At 33.2% G+C, this 14,077-nt stretch overlaps 1 protein-coding gene across 4 annotated transcripts in view; it reads right to left on the bottom strand.

The window, feature by feature from the left end:
- Nucleotides 1-14,077, bottom strand: part of Epha6 (EPH receptor A6) — an 891,558-nt gene that overhangs the window by 280,009 nt on the left and 597,472 nt on the right. For all 4 annotated transcript variants that reach the window (XM_010644592.2, XM_033768075.1, XM_010644602.2 and 1 more), the window contains 2 exons: nucleotides 10,785-10,855; nucleotides 7,631-7,756 (listed from right to left, as the gene is read on the bottom strand). In XM_010644592.2, coding sequence (XP_010642894.1) covers nucleotides 7,631-7,756; nucleotides 10,785-10,855 — 197 coding nt within the window. The remainder of the gene's footprint in view (nucleotides 1-7,630; nucleotides 7,757-10,784; nucleotides 10,856-14,077) is intronic.

Genomic DNA, 14,077 nt, shown 5'->3' with positions numbered 1-14,077 from the left:
TTAATATTAAAAGAGAAACACTAAACTTGATGGAAGATAAGTTAGGTAGAACTCTTGAAGACACTGACATAGGAAAAGACTTTATGAACAAATCCTCAGTAGGATGGGAATTAACACAAAAAATCAACAACTGGGATCTCATATTTTTAAAAAGTTTCTGCACTGTAAGAGAAAGCACCAACAGAGCTAAAAGACAACCTACAATGTGGGCAACAACTTTATCAGTTGTTCCTCAGACAAAGGTCTACTATCTAGACTATATAAATAAATAAATAAAATCACACTCCCCAAATGTAAAGCTCCAATTTAAAAATAGGCACCTAAAATGAACAGACATTTCTCAAAGAAGTAAAAGCAGCAAGTAAATATATAAAAAAAAATGTTCCATACAGATGAAAATAACACTGAGATTCCACCTCACCCGACAAAGAATGGCTGCTTTCAAGAAATCAGCCAATAACAAATGTTGGCAGGGTTTTGGGGAGAAAGGAACCCTTCTCCATTGTTGGTAGAAGTGCAGACTGGTGCAACCACTATGAAAATCAATATGGAGATACCTCAAAGTACTAGGATTAGAGGCTCCATTTGACCCAGCCATCCCTCTGCTGAGTATCTTTAAAAAAGAATTAAAAGAATCATATCACAGTGATATATGCGCACCTATGTTTATAGTGGCACAGTTTGTAATAGCTAAAACTTGGAAACAGCCCATTTGCCCATCAGTCGGAGACTGGATAAAGAAGATGTGGTTTTTCTATAAAAGGGAGTACTACTCAGCCATAAAGAATGAGAAATTAGAGTCATTCATAGGAAAATGGATGCATATTGAGGATATACTCTTAAGTGAAATACATAAGTCACACATGTGTAAATACCAACAAGTTTCTCTGGTGTGAAAAATTATAATTGTTCATAAGATCCAAGTGCAATAATTGACAATGTGAAATAGGAAGAAAATGGCTAAAGGTGTAGGGAGGAAATGGGAAAAGTAGGGGAACGGAAATAAGGGAAAATAAAAAAATGAAAAAATGGAAATAAAGTGTTTGTAAATAGGGAAGAGAGGAGGGGGTGAAGGGAGGGGAGGGGTAAGGGGAAAAATGAGAACCAAGACCTGTCATGTACAAGTTCCCAATGATGAATGTAACTGTACTGTATACCTAAAATGTACCAATAAACTCAATGAGAAACAAAATGCTGGTGGAGTTGTGAGGAGAAAGGAACATTTCTTTATTTTTGGTGGTAGTGCAGACTGGTGCAACCACTGTGGAAATCAATATGGAGATAAATTAAACAAGTAGGATTAGAAATCCCATTTGACCTAGCTATTCCCCTGCTGGGTATCTCCCCAAAAGTAGTAAAAGAATCATACCACAGTGATATATGTGCACCCATGTTCATAGCTGCATAGTTTGTAATAGCTAAAACTTAGAAACAATCCAATTGTCCATGAACTGGAGACTAGATAATGAAGTTTTTTTTTTTTTAAATAAAATGGAGCACTATTTAGCCATAAAGAATGAGAAACTAGAGAGATTTATAGCTAAGTGGATGCACATTGAAACATATTCTTAAGTGAAATTAATAGGACACACGTGTAAATACCTTATAGTTTCTCTGGTGTGATAAGCTAAAAGTGTAAATAAGAGTCAAAATGTATAATTGATATTGTGTAATAAGAAGAAAAGGTCTAAAGGTCTTGGGCAAATGGGCGGGGATAGGGGAAAGGTAAAAAGGGAGGAGAAAAAATAAGAGAAAAGGAAAAAAAATGGAAACAAAGACTGTACATATGGAATCATGGAGGGGGGCCAGGGAGGCTATGGGAATGGGTAAAAAATAAGAACCAAAATATGTCATGCACAGGTATAGGATACCAAAGATGAATGTAACTGTACTGCATATCTAAAATTTACCAATAAAAATATTTTTAAAAAAGACAATCTGGTTCCTGTTGATAAATCTCCTAATTTTTAGTTGATAAATTAGTTTACAATGGTTTTACATGAAGATATTGAAATAAAATTTTCTTTTGTTAAACATACTTCGTCTAATGGCCTATTAAGTTTGTAGGAAAAAAAGTAGCTATGTAATAATGGTCATCTCATGAGATACAGGAAAGATTAAGTCTTCAGTTTCTTTAAAAACTTTGAGTAGAATTGGTTGATAATGGTATAATTCCATGTTCCTACAATAGTAAAATTTCATTTTAATTACACATTTTCAACTTATTCTAAAAATCATAAATATTTCCATTATATAAGTCACTGGCTGTCAAATTGTCCAAGGGGAGATAGATATGTCATAAAGCACTTTGGAAGTCACATAATGAGTATCATTCTTCTGAGACATCAAAACTGAATATAAAAATTCTATTTATTTTTAACTTAATATCTTGTGCCATGCTTTTCTCTAGTGTCTGTTATGTGCCTAGTCCTCAGTATTGTGTCATCTCTAGTCCTTCCCTTTATTTTGCAAAAATAGCTATTATTATGATGAATCCATTTTATAGGTCAGCAAACCAAATGTCTGAAAGATTGCAAAACTGGTGAAGGTCAGAGTTAAGTTAGTAGTAAATCTGTCATTCAAACCTGGCTCTACCTTGTTCAGTCTGTTTCTTCTATATTTTATATCATATTGTTTATGGAGAATTGGTACATATGGCTGATCTTTCTTTAAATCATTTGGTTTAGAAAGCTATGAAATTTCTGAGTAAAATTCATAAAGGCCTTGCTAGAATCTGTTGATCTCATTCTACTGTTCTATTGGTTATGCAAAGGAGTTTTCAAGTTACACTCACATGCACACAAAATTATCAGCCTGACCTCTTTCATAAGGCCTTTAAGTTGATGGTGAAGCACAAAACTTGCACCTGAGAAAAATTATCTCATGTAACTATACAGGAAATAGGCCATAAACACAAGTTTCTTTTTGCTAAAAAAGAGAATTATGAAGGTACATCTTGGAATATTGCCTGTATTTCTTGTCATGTTACAGAAAAGAATATCTCTAAAAGAGAAATAAATATGATAAAAAGCTTAAGATATTTCCTTTAAGACAACTAAAATAATCAACTGTAGAGTAGACAGAAGTCTGGCCATGTTGGTGTGATAGATACTTGGAGAGGTATAAAAGTTAACATTTTTCGCCTTGTACATTATCAAGGACAAATATGACCTCAAACAATATGGCAATGACAAAACAAAACAAAACAATTAGGCTGAATAAATCACTGTCCTGTCATTCATTTTAATGTCCTCATCTTTTCAACTTGCTTTTACCTGCATGATGCTGAGGAACCAACAGTTAAAAAACTTTCTGTAGCACTCTAGGAAGAGAAAAAATTGAGTGACACTAAACCAGAAGAGAAGGTTGATAGCAGGGGCAATAATGAGTTTTGTACAGATAAAGGGATAGAATATGAATGACAGAAAGATATTATGCACTTCCATTCAGAAGAAGGAAACAGGGAAGGTCAAATCTAAGAAGGGTGCTCTATAGGCTTAGAAACAAAAATGATTTTTTTCAATGGAATAATGTTTGAAAATTATACATACTCTGCTAGGCAAGTTTTTCTTATAATGGCATAGGTTCAGCACTACCCTGGAAAAAGAATAGCTTTCAATAACCTTTACTAGACCATGATTAAAATTCAGTTTACCAGTTTTCTCATTATCTCTTAAGATATGTGTAAAATAATGATTTAATTCTAATCTGACTTGACTTTTTTATTTTTAGTCTGGGAATTTCTGTTTTACAGTCTTCTGCACAAAGTCCTTCAAAGTGCAAAAAAAAAAAAAAAATCAAAGGAGATAGATGATCTTGATAGTCTCTTATGCAACAGAGCTGCTGGCCTCATTTAAATGGAAATGTGCATTTTCATGGAAATTTAGGCCTATATTGATGAACAAAGAGAAGTTGTCACTATTAAATGGAATGATGATATACAAAGAAGTATCCTGGAAATCTCCAGTGAAGTTCACAGGAGAAGATAAGGGGGTTTAAAGGCTATCTTTCTCTCTATCTACCTACCTAGCTACCTAAATATTCATACTGATAAATTAAATTTTCTAATGTTTTGTTGTGGAGTAATTTGGATGGTTACAAAGCTGAAAATCTTATGAGGGGTTGTGGAAGACAGATTGAATATAAATATCTCTGATGAGTGACATATATGAAAAAATTAATGAGCACATTGTCTTTTTTAAGTATTAAATATGCAATTAACATTGCTTAATGAATGTGTTAAGAAATATCATGAGTCCAGTATAGTATCATTTCTCATGGTCTTAGTAAATTAATGTGACTAGTTTTATATTCATTTTTTATAACTCATTCATGAGATATTTATTGTATACTGGGTCTTGCAACTAGAAACATAGAAAGAATTTGTAACTGTTTCTGTGCCCCCAAAGCATCCAGGTCTTGTGGATTTGTTTGGCAATGATATATAGATTTATACTTTCACAGGAACAATCTAATGAACCCTGATATTGTAGAAATAGAAGATAAGAAACAGCCAGCAAGTAGAGGAAAAACAGGCTGGGAGACATGTAAATTTCCCTTTGTGATTACAGTTTAAAATTGGACAACTAACCAATTTTGAAATATGTGCAAGATGTTACATAATTACTAATTTGTCTATAATTTGACTAATATTGGGACTCAGAAGAGAACATCTCAAATAAGTCACTTTCAATGTCAGATTGAAGGATTCTAGAAGGGCAACAGAAAGTCTCTTGTGTCCCACTGTCTTGTTCACCTGAAGCAATTCATAGAAACAGAATTCTTCTTTCCCAAAGTGAGTCACAGAAAATAGTTATTACTTTAACCTTCTTCTCCTTTTCTATGTAGGCGCAGACCATATAGAAACTCTCTTGCCTACTCTGGCTGATAGTACATCATAAGAGTCTCATTCTAAAAGGTTTTTACCTCATATGTCTGAGCAGGGAATGCTACACAGAGAAGCTAAGAAGAATCTGAACAGATAAGCCTTGCAGGACTTCCCCCTTCCCTCTGTTACCATTAAGTCACAGATCTTTGTCCAATCACATTTCTGAACAGCTGCTGTCCAGCTTTTATTAAAAATAAGCATTCAATAAATAAATTTCCCTAGATCTTTCAGTCTTCATTTCTGAAAGTTTCCAGGCTATGTAAAACTTTGATTAAATAAATTTGTTATGCTTTTCTTTTGTTAACTGTTTTTGTTTGTTTGTTTGTTTTAAGCTTATTGGCACTTTTTAGATGAAGGGAGGGCAGGGGTATTGGGAAAAAGTAAGAATTGATCTTTTGTTTTATGAATGTTGGTTGTGACCTTTATGATGGGTAAGCCAATTCCACCCTTAAATTAAACAATGCTTTTCCATGTTGCTACTAAGGGAAACATGCATATACTCACTGAATTTTTGTTTTTCCACCCAAAAAGTTTTAGAATAAAACAACCTGAATGAGTTACTTATTATTGGGTAGCGACAAAATGAGGAACATTAGATTAAAATTGTTTTGTCTCAAATCACTTTCATTTTCAGATTTTTCTAAGGATGGATAGAAAAAGGACGCTTAGCACATTGTTTGAAAATTGAAGTAGTTTAGGAAGAATAAAGACAAAAAAAACATTAATGCATAGGAATGACTACATAAGTTAAATATTTGTCTTTTCTAAATGATAAAAATCCATTACAATTGGAGTTTAGATAACAATTGGAATGTGATACTAAAATAGCCTTTCTAATAGTTATGACTTGCTTTGGCTATATGTTAGGCTTTTTTTAGAGAAAAGTTTATACTTGTTAGGAGAAAAAAATATTGAGGAAAGGTTTAATTTCTTTATATTGTTTATACTTCAGATACTTGACTTTATCTCTCAACATTATGATCTCACAAACTGACATTTAATTTTTGTATAACAGAAAATGATTCTACGGTGTCTGTGTGTATTTAGTAGTGCAGCATATGAAGACATATCATGTAGTGTGCAATGGAAATTATTCAAGCTCCTCTCTTCTCTATTCTTCAGCTATACAAAGAGAACAAAGCCCTAAACTAAATGAATATAATCCACTCACTATTTGCAATTATGCCTATTGATGTGTGTTTTGTTCAGCAGAAGATGAGAAAATCTGGTCTCTTCTAGGTTCTTAATCTTCTTGATAATGCAGCTGCTTTGCTTTGTATAGGACCTTGTGTTAGCTTCCAGAGGGACACCTGGCCATAAAGAAGATGACATATTCTACTGTGCACAGAGAATGGAATGAGGTCAGGAAGGACTCTCTCCAAATATCCTTGGAATTCTTGAGGTAGAGTTGATATTTCATGTGCCTAAAAAAAAAGGTTTAGCTTCTTGGCCATATAACAAATACAGTTGCACACACCCTTGAGTTTGGAGGATCTCTGCAGTTGGTTTAATGGTCTGTTGTCACCATCTTAAAGTTCTTAATTTTTTAAACAAGGTACTGCATTTTCATTTTGCACTGGGCCCTGCAAATTATGTAGGTTGTCCTTTTATGGAACAGGCTTTGGAAGGGGACAAAGTATGAGAAGCTGCTATTTTTTGGTCTTTGCAAAGATGTTACAACTGAATGCAACAACTATTACTCTGCCAAGGATCACACATATGCAGCATCTACAGGAGATCTTCAGGATCCAGTCTCTCTTCTCTTTTTTAGGAAGACATGATTCTTTACTGCTACCTGCTGCCTTTTTAGTTGCATACATAGTTTCCTTGTCACTGACTATATATGTGTCCATATAATGTATCTGAACCACTGAGGCATTAATAGATATGTTTGCAGTTTCCAGTTTATTGCCTCGAAGACAAAGAGATCAAACTCTTTCTCTCTCCTGTGGACTAGATGACAGATATGCTCATGACTCAATTTTGTCTATTCAGTGGAAGAAGACGTGCTACGCAAAGGCAACCCAAGAAGTAAAGAATTAGGTCCTTGACAGCTTTTCTCAGTGAGAGCTCCTCTGACAGCATCAACTATTTATCTTGGATCAAGACCTACAATCTTTATTCTAGCAACATTTTGCTTTATCTGCTTAGCCCCTTTCCTAACTGATCATAGCGCAACTTTTTTTCTGTGCTAATTTATAATGCTTTGTACTTATCCAGAATTATTGGATAATAAAATATGTGGAGTTTTCAAAAACTCTACTTAGGAAGAATTATTAATTTGCACCAAAAGGATACAAAACTATTGAACCAAATTTCCTCCTCAGTGATTCTTAGAATACGTCTTGCTGGTAAGATCATCAAAATCATCTTTATGAGTACTAATTAGAGTACAGACTATATCTGTAGATGTTGGAGCTTGAGTAAATTAATAGTAACTCCATGACAAGCTCCTGAAATTGCATTTTTCAAAATAAATTCCTGAAACATACTTTCACTGTGACTTGTCTTCACTATGAAAGAAGACTATAGGATTTTAAAAATAACACATGAAATTTCTCACTGTTTGGAAACGTGAAATTTCTCATTGCATGTAAACCATAAAGTATAATACAATAAATATAATTTCATTTCTTAAAAATTTTCAATTACTAAAATTGCAAAGATCTAAAGTATTACACTGTTAATACAGTTGCAAATCCATGAAGGAATCATATGTTCAAGTCTAGATTTTATATTTACCTGCCCCAATGACTCTTTCAATACGAATTCTTGAAGGGTCAATCTCTTTGGCAAATTCATGGACTGCTAGGGATGGATCTTCATAGGTATCAGGATCAATGTAAGTTTTAATTCCTGGGAAGCGTACTGCAAAATAAATAATAGACTGACTTAGGTTAGAGTATTGTGCAATTCATGCTTTTTGTGAATATTTAAAGAAATCACATATGTAAGTACTCAGTTTTGCTACATACTCAAACCCTTTCTTTCCTACTACTCTATCCTCATCCCTCTCTCTAAAGCTTTGACTATATGTGGCCAAACATTTATTTACCTAAAGATAGCCTCTTTAATAAATGATGTTGGAAAAATTGGATCTCAAACTGCCAAGATTAAAACTAGACCCTTATCTTTCATCATGCACTAAATTAAAATCCAAGTGGTTTAAAGATCTAAATATAAAAAAAAAGAAACAATAAACTTGCTGGAAGATAAGTTACGCAGAACTCTGGAAGACATTGGCATAGGAAAAGATTTTATGAACAAATCCTCAGTAGCACGGGAACTAGCAGAAAGAATCGACAACTGGGAACTTATTAAAAAGCTTCTGTACTGCAAAAGAAACCATTAACATAACTAAGAGACAATCTACAATGTGGGAAAAACTTTTTACCAGCTGCTCCTCAGGCAAAGGACTACTATCTAGAATATATAAAGAACTCAAAACAACCACCCCCCCACAATATAAAGACCCAATTCAAAAATGGGCATCTGAAATAAACAAACAAAATGAGAATCAGGACTTGTCATGTAGAGGTAAAAGATCCCAACAATGAATGTAACTCTACTGTATCCCTAAAATTCATCGATAAACTCAATTAAAAAAGGGGAGCTGGGATGATGAGTTGGAATGCCTGGGAAACAGGCATATAGGCTTCCTATTCATTTGTGAGTATCTCAACAAGTTATGCTGAACATTTTCTTGCTTTGCTCCTCAACTCCTGTTTGCCACTTTAGATTGCTAGTGTGTGGAGGGCAGATCATTTCACTGTAATTTTAGATCTTTCCAAATATCTTAGACATGGATTTATAGGTAATGAGAACACAAATCTTTACTAAATGTGAATTTGTATGGATTAAGCGATTAACGCTAAATTTATGGCAGAATGGATGATACTTGCTTCATAGAAATAGCCATACTAATCCAGAGTTAAGTGTTTAGGTCTCCTTAGAAACATGTTTTTGAAAGAAAATGTCAAAAACAAGCCAACAGTAATATAGTAAATGTAGAGTAAGTGATGAAATGTCCATTATTGGCAGTAATTTGCTTCATTAATTCTTCTAAGCTTATTGCCTCCATTTATTAAATTCTGTCTGTTGTCTTCTTAACACTTGATACACATCAAGAGAAAATTAATATTTCTCAAAATAGCACCAGGAAAGTACATTTCCAGGTATTCTTATCCTGGTAGAGATAGATTCTGATGTGCCGTGCTTTTCTTCACTTTTCAAAGTTTAGGTTGGAGGAAAGAGGAAAAGAGAACTGAGCATCTGTACCTCTATGTCTTATGCCACTTGATAGTTTTTTTTTTAACTAAGAGATGTGATTTCAGATTGAGTTCTGTAAGTTCAAATCTAGTAGCTACTAATTGTACTAAATGTACCTAATCAGATATATGGACATGTTGAAAAGGTTAGATACAGATAACAAGTGTTATTTACTAATGCATGCATAGTTTTAACACACACTCTAGTCAACTAAGGTGACACATTGCTGTAGAATAAACTGTTCAGTTAATATCACTTCATTTTGTGTAAATACATCTATGTATCATAGAGGAAAATGACCAAACTTAGTTTCAATTTTGAAAGTCTGATTGCTCATTCACTTATCCTTGTCGTCTTAAACATCAGTTTGTCTTTCTTTTAGCTCCTTTGCTGCTTCAGGTGATTTTGATTACTTCTTGCTGAGCCCATCTGGTATAGTTCATGCTAAGCTGCTGCTTAGCAAACAGATAATAAATACCTTAGGAATTATTTGCTAAATGCTTGGCAGTGAATCTCAAACTTTCCCAGCATAAGTCATCTGTCCAGGTGTCTGGACCCAGGTTTCAGCAACTTGTTTGCAGTGTTTCCAGGCCATCTGATGCTGAGCATTGGTTGTTCCAGCTCTGCCAGTGTGGTGGGACTCATACTTGTTTTACCAAAGAACTATCTGGGAGATCTGTTGCAAATTATGTGCCTTAACCCTCCCCTAGGATTTCTGAGTCAGAACTTTAGGGAATGGGAATGGAATATTATAATATAGATAGTCCTTGGACAACTCAAACTTCAGCCTTCCAAATAGCTCTAAATCATCCCACTGGTTTGTAAGATCCGATCCTTACTTAAATCCTTTCCCTCCCTTGGAGGGTGATACAGATTGGAAAGTCCCTCATACCTTCTGCTTGATGTGAAATAAAAGATGAGTTTAAATTGTTAAACAAGTTGTTTCATGTATCAGCTCTGTACTATGGTTATTTAGTGAACATTGCTTCTGTTAATTCAATGACTCGTCAATAGAGAACCTGTCTTGGCAAAGTAGATTGCAATTCAGAGGTGGAGTGGAAGTGGAGGTGGGTGTTAGGGAGGAGAGGATGGCAATTATCAAACCAACTATAGTGGTAATTATAGCTTGCTTGGGAAGATATCTTCAAATGAATATAACCTTGTAGTCAGAGCAAGGATTTCATACATATTCTAAGAGTTAGAGAGCTGATACTTTTTTTAGTGTTAATGAATTATAAATTGCTTTGTTATATGTTTCAAATGACAGTCCTTACAAGAAGGAACAAAGTTTCCTATATATCTCTATATCTAATTCTCCATTACATAAAATCAAGTCATGTTTTGGAGCTATTATGAATGGTAAATAACTAGATATAATCAGTCAACATGTATTTTTAGCAGATTCAGTTTCTTGTATTTTCTAGCAAGCAGAATTGGAAAAAAGGTAATGAGAAGCAGGTGCAATTTCTACAAACAAACTTGGAAGCGGATGAAAGCTTTAATACTGAAAGGTTGGAAATACTTTCTTTTTTTTTCATTCTCAACTCAATAGATTCAATTTGAAATAAACTCCTAGGGTACTGAGGAATATAAAATAGTAATGGAAGGAAGTCAGTGCATTACTTACAGTGTCCATTCTGTAAGTGGTTTCTTCTTTTCTCTTCTGACTTCATTTTGGCCTTTATATACCATTGACACCTTTTATAGAAGTAAACAGAAAACTATTTTAATTATTATGCAAGGATGAAAACCATTTAAAACATATGTATATAATCTATGGATAAAGTTTTTGTCATATTGACTAATTTAAGACTATTTTATAATGTGAAAATATTCTACAGAAAATTTTGATGCTTTACATAAGAATAAAATACTGTCAAATACATTGATCCATAAGATAGCAATCTTACAAACTGTTTTATAATCAGCTGTAACCAACATTTCCTTTCTTATATAACTTCTTATAACTAGAGTTGGTAAAAAGCACCAAAAATCAGATGAAAAAGTGATTTTATGTCAGAATCTCAAAAATTTGGAAATTTTTCTTTCATTTTCAGCGATGACATAAGGTTTCTTAATGTTTGAAATTTGGTAGAGGCATATATTATTTCTTTCCAGATAAGTGGGCTTCCATGGCTTCTTCAACATGAATGAATTTACCAATATTTATATGATTTTATAATTCATAAATTACTAATTTCTTCTGTTTTGGACTGGGGATTGAACTCAAGACCTCGTGCTTGCCACACTGAGCTAAATCCCTGGCCCTCACAAATTGCTAATTTCAACTGGCTAAAAAGAATGCATCTGCAATACATAATGCAATCATTGAGAATGAGTTTTGCTTCAACTTCTATGGCAATTTGAGCATTTATTCAGAAAAAGCATACATTTTTCATAAAACAATTTCAGTGAATGTTCCTCTACCAAGGTGCATAAGAGACACTTCAAAATGAATGTTTTAAATCTCATGGAACTTAAACAGTCCTCTCCAATATGTAGAATGTTAAGGAAGTTACTAAGATATAAATTAGCAAGTATAGAAATTGAAAAAAAATTTTTATTAAATTCACTTCATAAGTGGTATTCAGGTTCTGCTCCAAGAATCCCAAGATAAAATTTGAGCCCTACTCTCAACTTTATTAAGTCCAGCTTATTTAGTCTACGAAGATTGAAATATTTTAAGTTTGTCATTGCATGTTGAAGTATTTCTTTCTGTTGTCTTGATAAAATGTTTTTCTAATCATATGTGCTATTTAAATAATTGTTTACTAAAATATTGTATGATAAAATAAAGCCTTAATTTCATGTTTGTGAAATATTTGTAAATATGACTAATACATTATACCCAATTGTGCTACATATTGAATCACTATTAAATAAAATATTAAAAATCAACTTCCATGATGAATAGATGGTATATTTTCCTGTTGGTGATATGACTGTTAAAAGTACCATAAATTTCCAAATGAACTTCCAAACTGGAAAATAATCTTTCTGAATAAAAATTAGCCACTATATTTAAATTACCACAGTTTAATTAACATGGTATAATTTGTATCTTTGGAGTTAAGATCTCTTTACAGGATGCCTTTATACTTTAATAGCTGGATAAGCTTCCTAGGCTCTAGAGAGAGGATTGTCTGTAAATTAGGTGCTATTTAATTATAGATGGAGTATTATCCTGTTAATGGTGCCTAAAAATTCACACATGGGCAGCATTCCATTACCAAGGCATAAAGTTTGCTAATGTGGTTTTTAAAACATGTAGCAATACACAAAATATATATAACTTGATTTTCTTTCTGTCTTTCTTGCTTGCTTTCTTGCTTTCTTTCTCTCTTTCTTTCTGGCAATAGACATTGAATTCAGGTCCTCACATTTCATATACTAGGTAAGTGCTCTAACACTCAGCTACTATATCTCCAGAAAATTTTAAATTTTTTATTTTAAGAGAATATCTTGCTAACTTACCCAGGCTGGCCTTGAGCTTGTGATCTTCCCGCCTTAGTCTCCCAAATAGATGGGATTATAAATACAGTATACACCATCACATCAGGGTGCAAATTGACTTTTAAAAATATAATTAAACTGTTGTGACTTTAGATGCAAAAAACAAACGCGCTTTTATTTTGTTTTCCTTTTTCCAGATGTGAGCCTTTTATATCCCTGAAAAAAATTTATATTCCCCTTTTCCCCACATACCATTACTGTCATCTGAGCCTTCACATTGCAAGAGAGTTCTAGATGGGCTAAGAATCTTAACACTTTTTCAGAAAAAAAAAAAAAAAACTTCACCAAAATGCATATGTTGTTGTTGTTGTTGTTGTTGTTGTTGTTGTTGTTTGTTTTTATGACCAGTTGACTCCTGCTAGTGTTTAGGGATTTTGCAGGCCATAATTGGTGTTTGTAGGCCATAGGATCAAATATTGTGTCTCTACCAAATGGTTAATTGGTTCAGAGACTCCAAACTTTGTTTTCTATTTATTACAAAAGATAGGCTGTATCAAAGCTGTAACAAGAAATTATTGGAGGTTAGCACTAATAATGAAAGAACAGAATCATAGGAGATTGCTGGGCAACAGTATCTAAATGCAAAATGGTATCGCCAAACTAGTATTTTTATTAGGATGAAGTTCTCATTATTTTCTTGTCTTCTTTTTCCATTAAGGTTATTGGTACATTTAAACAAACAATACAGCCACATTTATCACCGGGATCTTGTGCCTTCGACAAGGTAGGTCTTGATTCTTCATTTTTCCTCACACTCCTGCCCTCCCTTTACCCCCTTTACCCTTCCCTATTTACAAAGACTTTGTTTCCATTTTTTCCTTTTTTTCACATTTTTTCTTTTCCCTTATTTCCTTTCTCCTCTTCCCAGTTCCCCTTTAGCCATTTCTTCCTATTTCACACTATCAATTATAGCATTTGAACATTATTTACACTTTAAATTGCACCAGAGAACTATTCAGTACTTACTCAAATGTGTTCTATTTATTTCATTTAAAAGTATGGCCTCAATGTGCATCCACTTAGCTATAAATGTCGCTAGTTTCTCATTCTTTATAGCTGAGTAGTACTCCCATTTTGCTTTTTTTTCTTATTACTACAGTTAACATTCTTCTATTATCCAAAAATCACTCTTTTAAAACAAGAGACCATTTCTATTAATTCTAAGAGCAATGCTATGTCTATTTGTATAGCTAAATTTTTTGACAAAGTATAGGGGCTGATGCGTCCCCTTTACAATTCGTTTCATTAATTATTCACAATTTAATTTATCACAAACAATAGGACCACTTTAGAATATTTATTGTTTCTTTGTTCCTTGATAAATTCTGAAAAGTACGTTTCTTTCAAGGAAATCATATTTTCTTTTCTTTTTTTTCTTTTTTTTTTTTTTTTTTTTTTTTGGGGAGA

This window comes from Fukomys damarensis, unplaced genomic scaffold (genome assembly GCF_012274545.1).
Source record: "Fukomys damarensis isolate Sample0158 unplaced genomic scaffold, DMR_v1.0_HiC HiC_scaffold_24, whole genome shotgun sequence".
NCBI lineage: Eukaryota > Metazoa > Chordata > Mammalia > Rodentia > Bathyergidae > Fukomys > Fukomys damarensis.
This window is presented reverse-complemented; position numbering and strand designations above follow the sequence as displayed.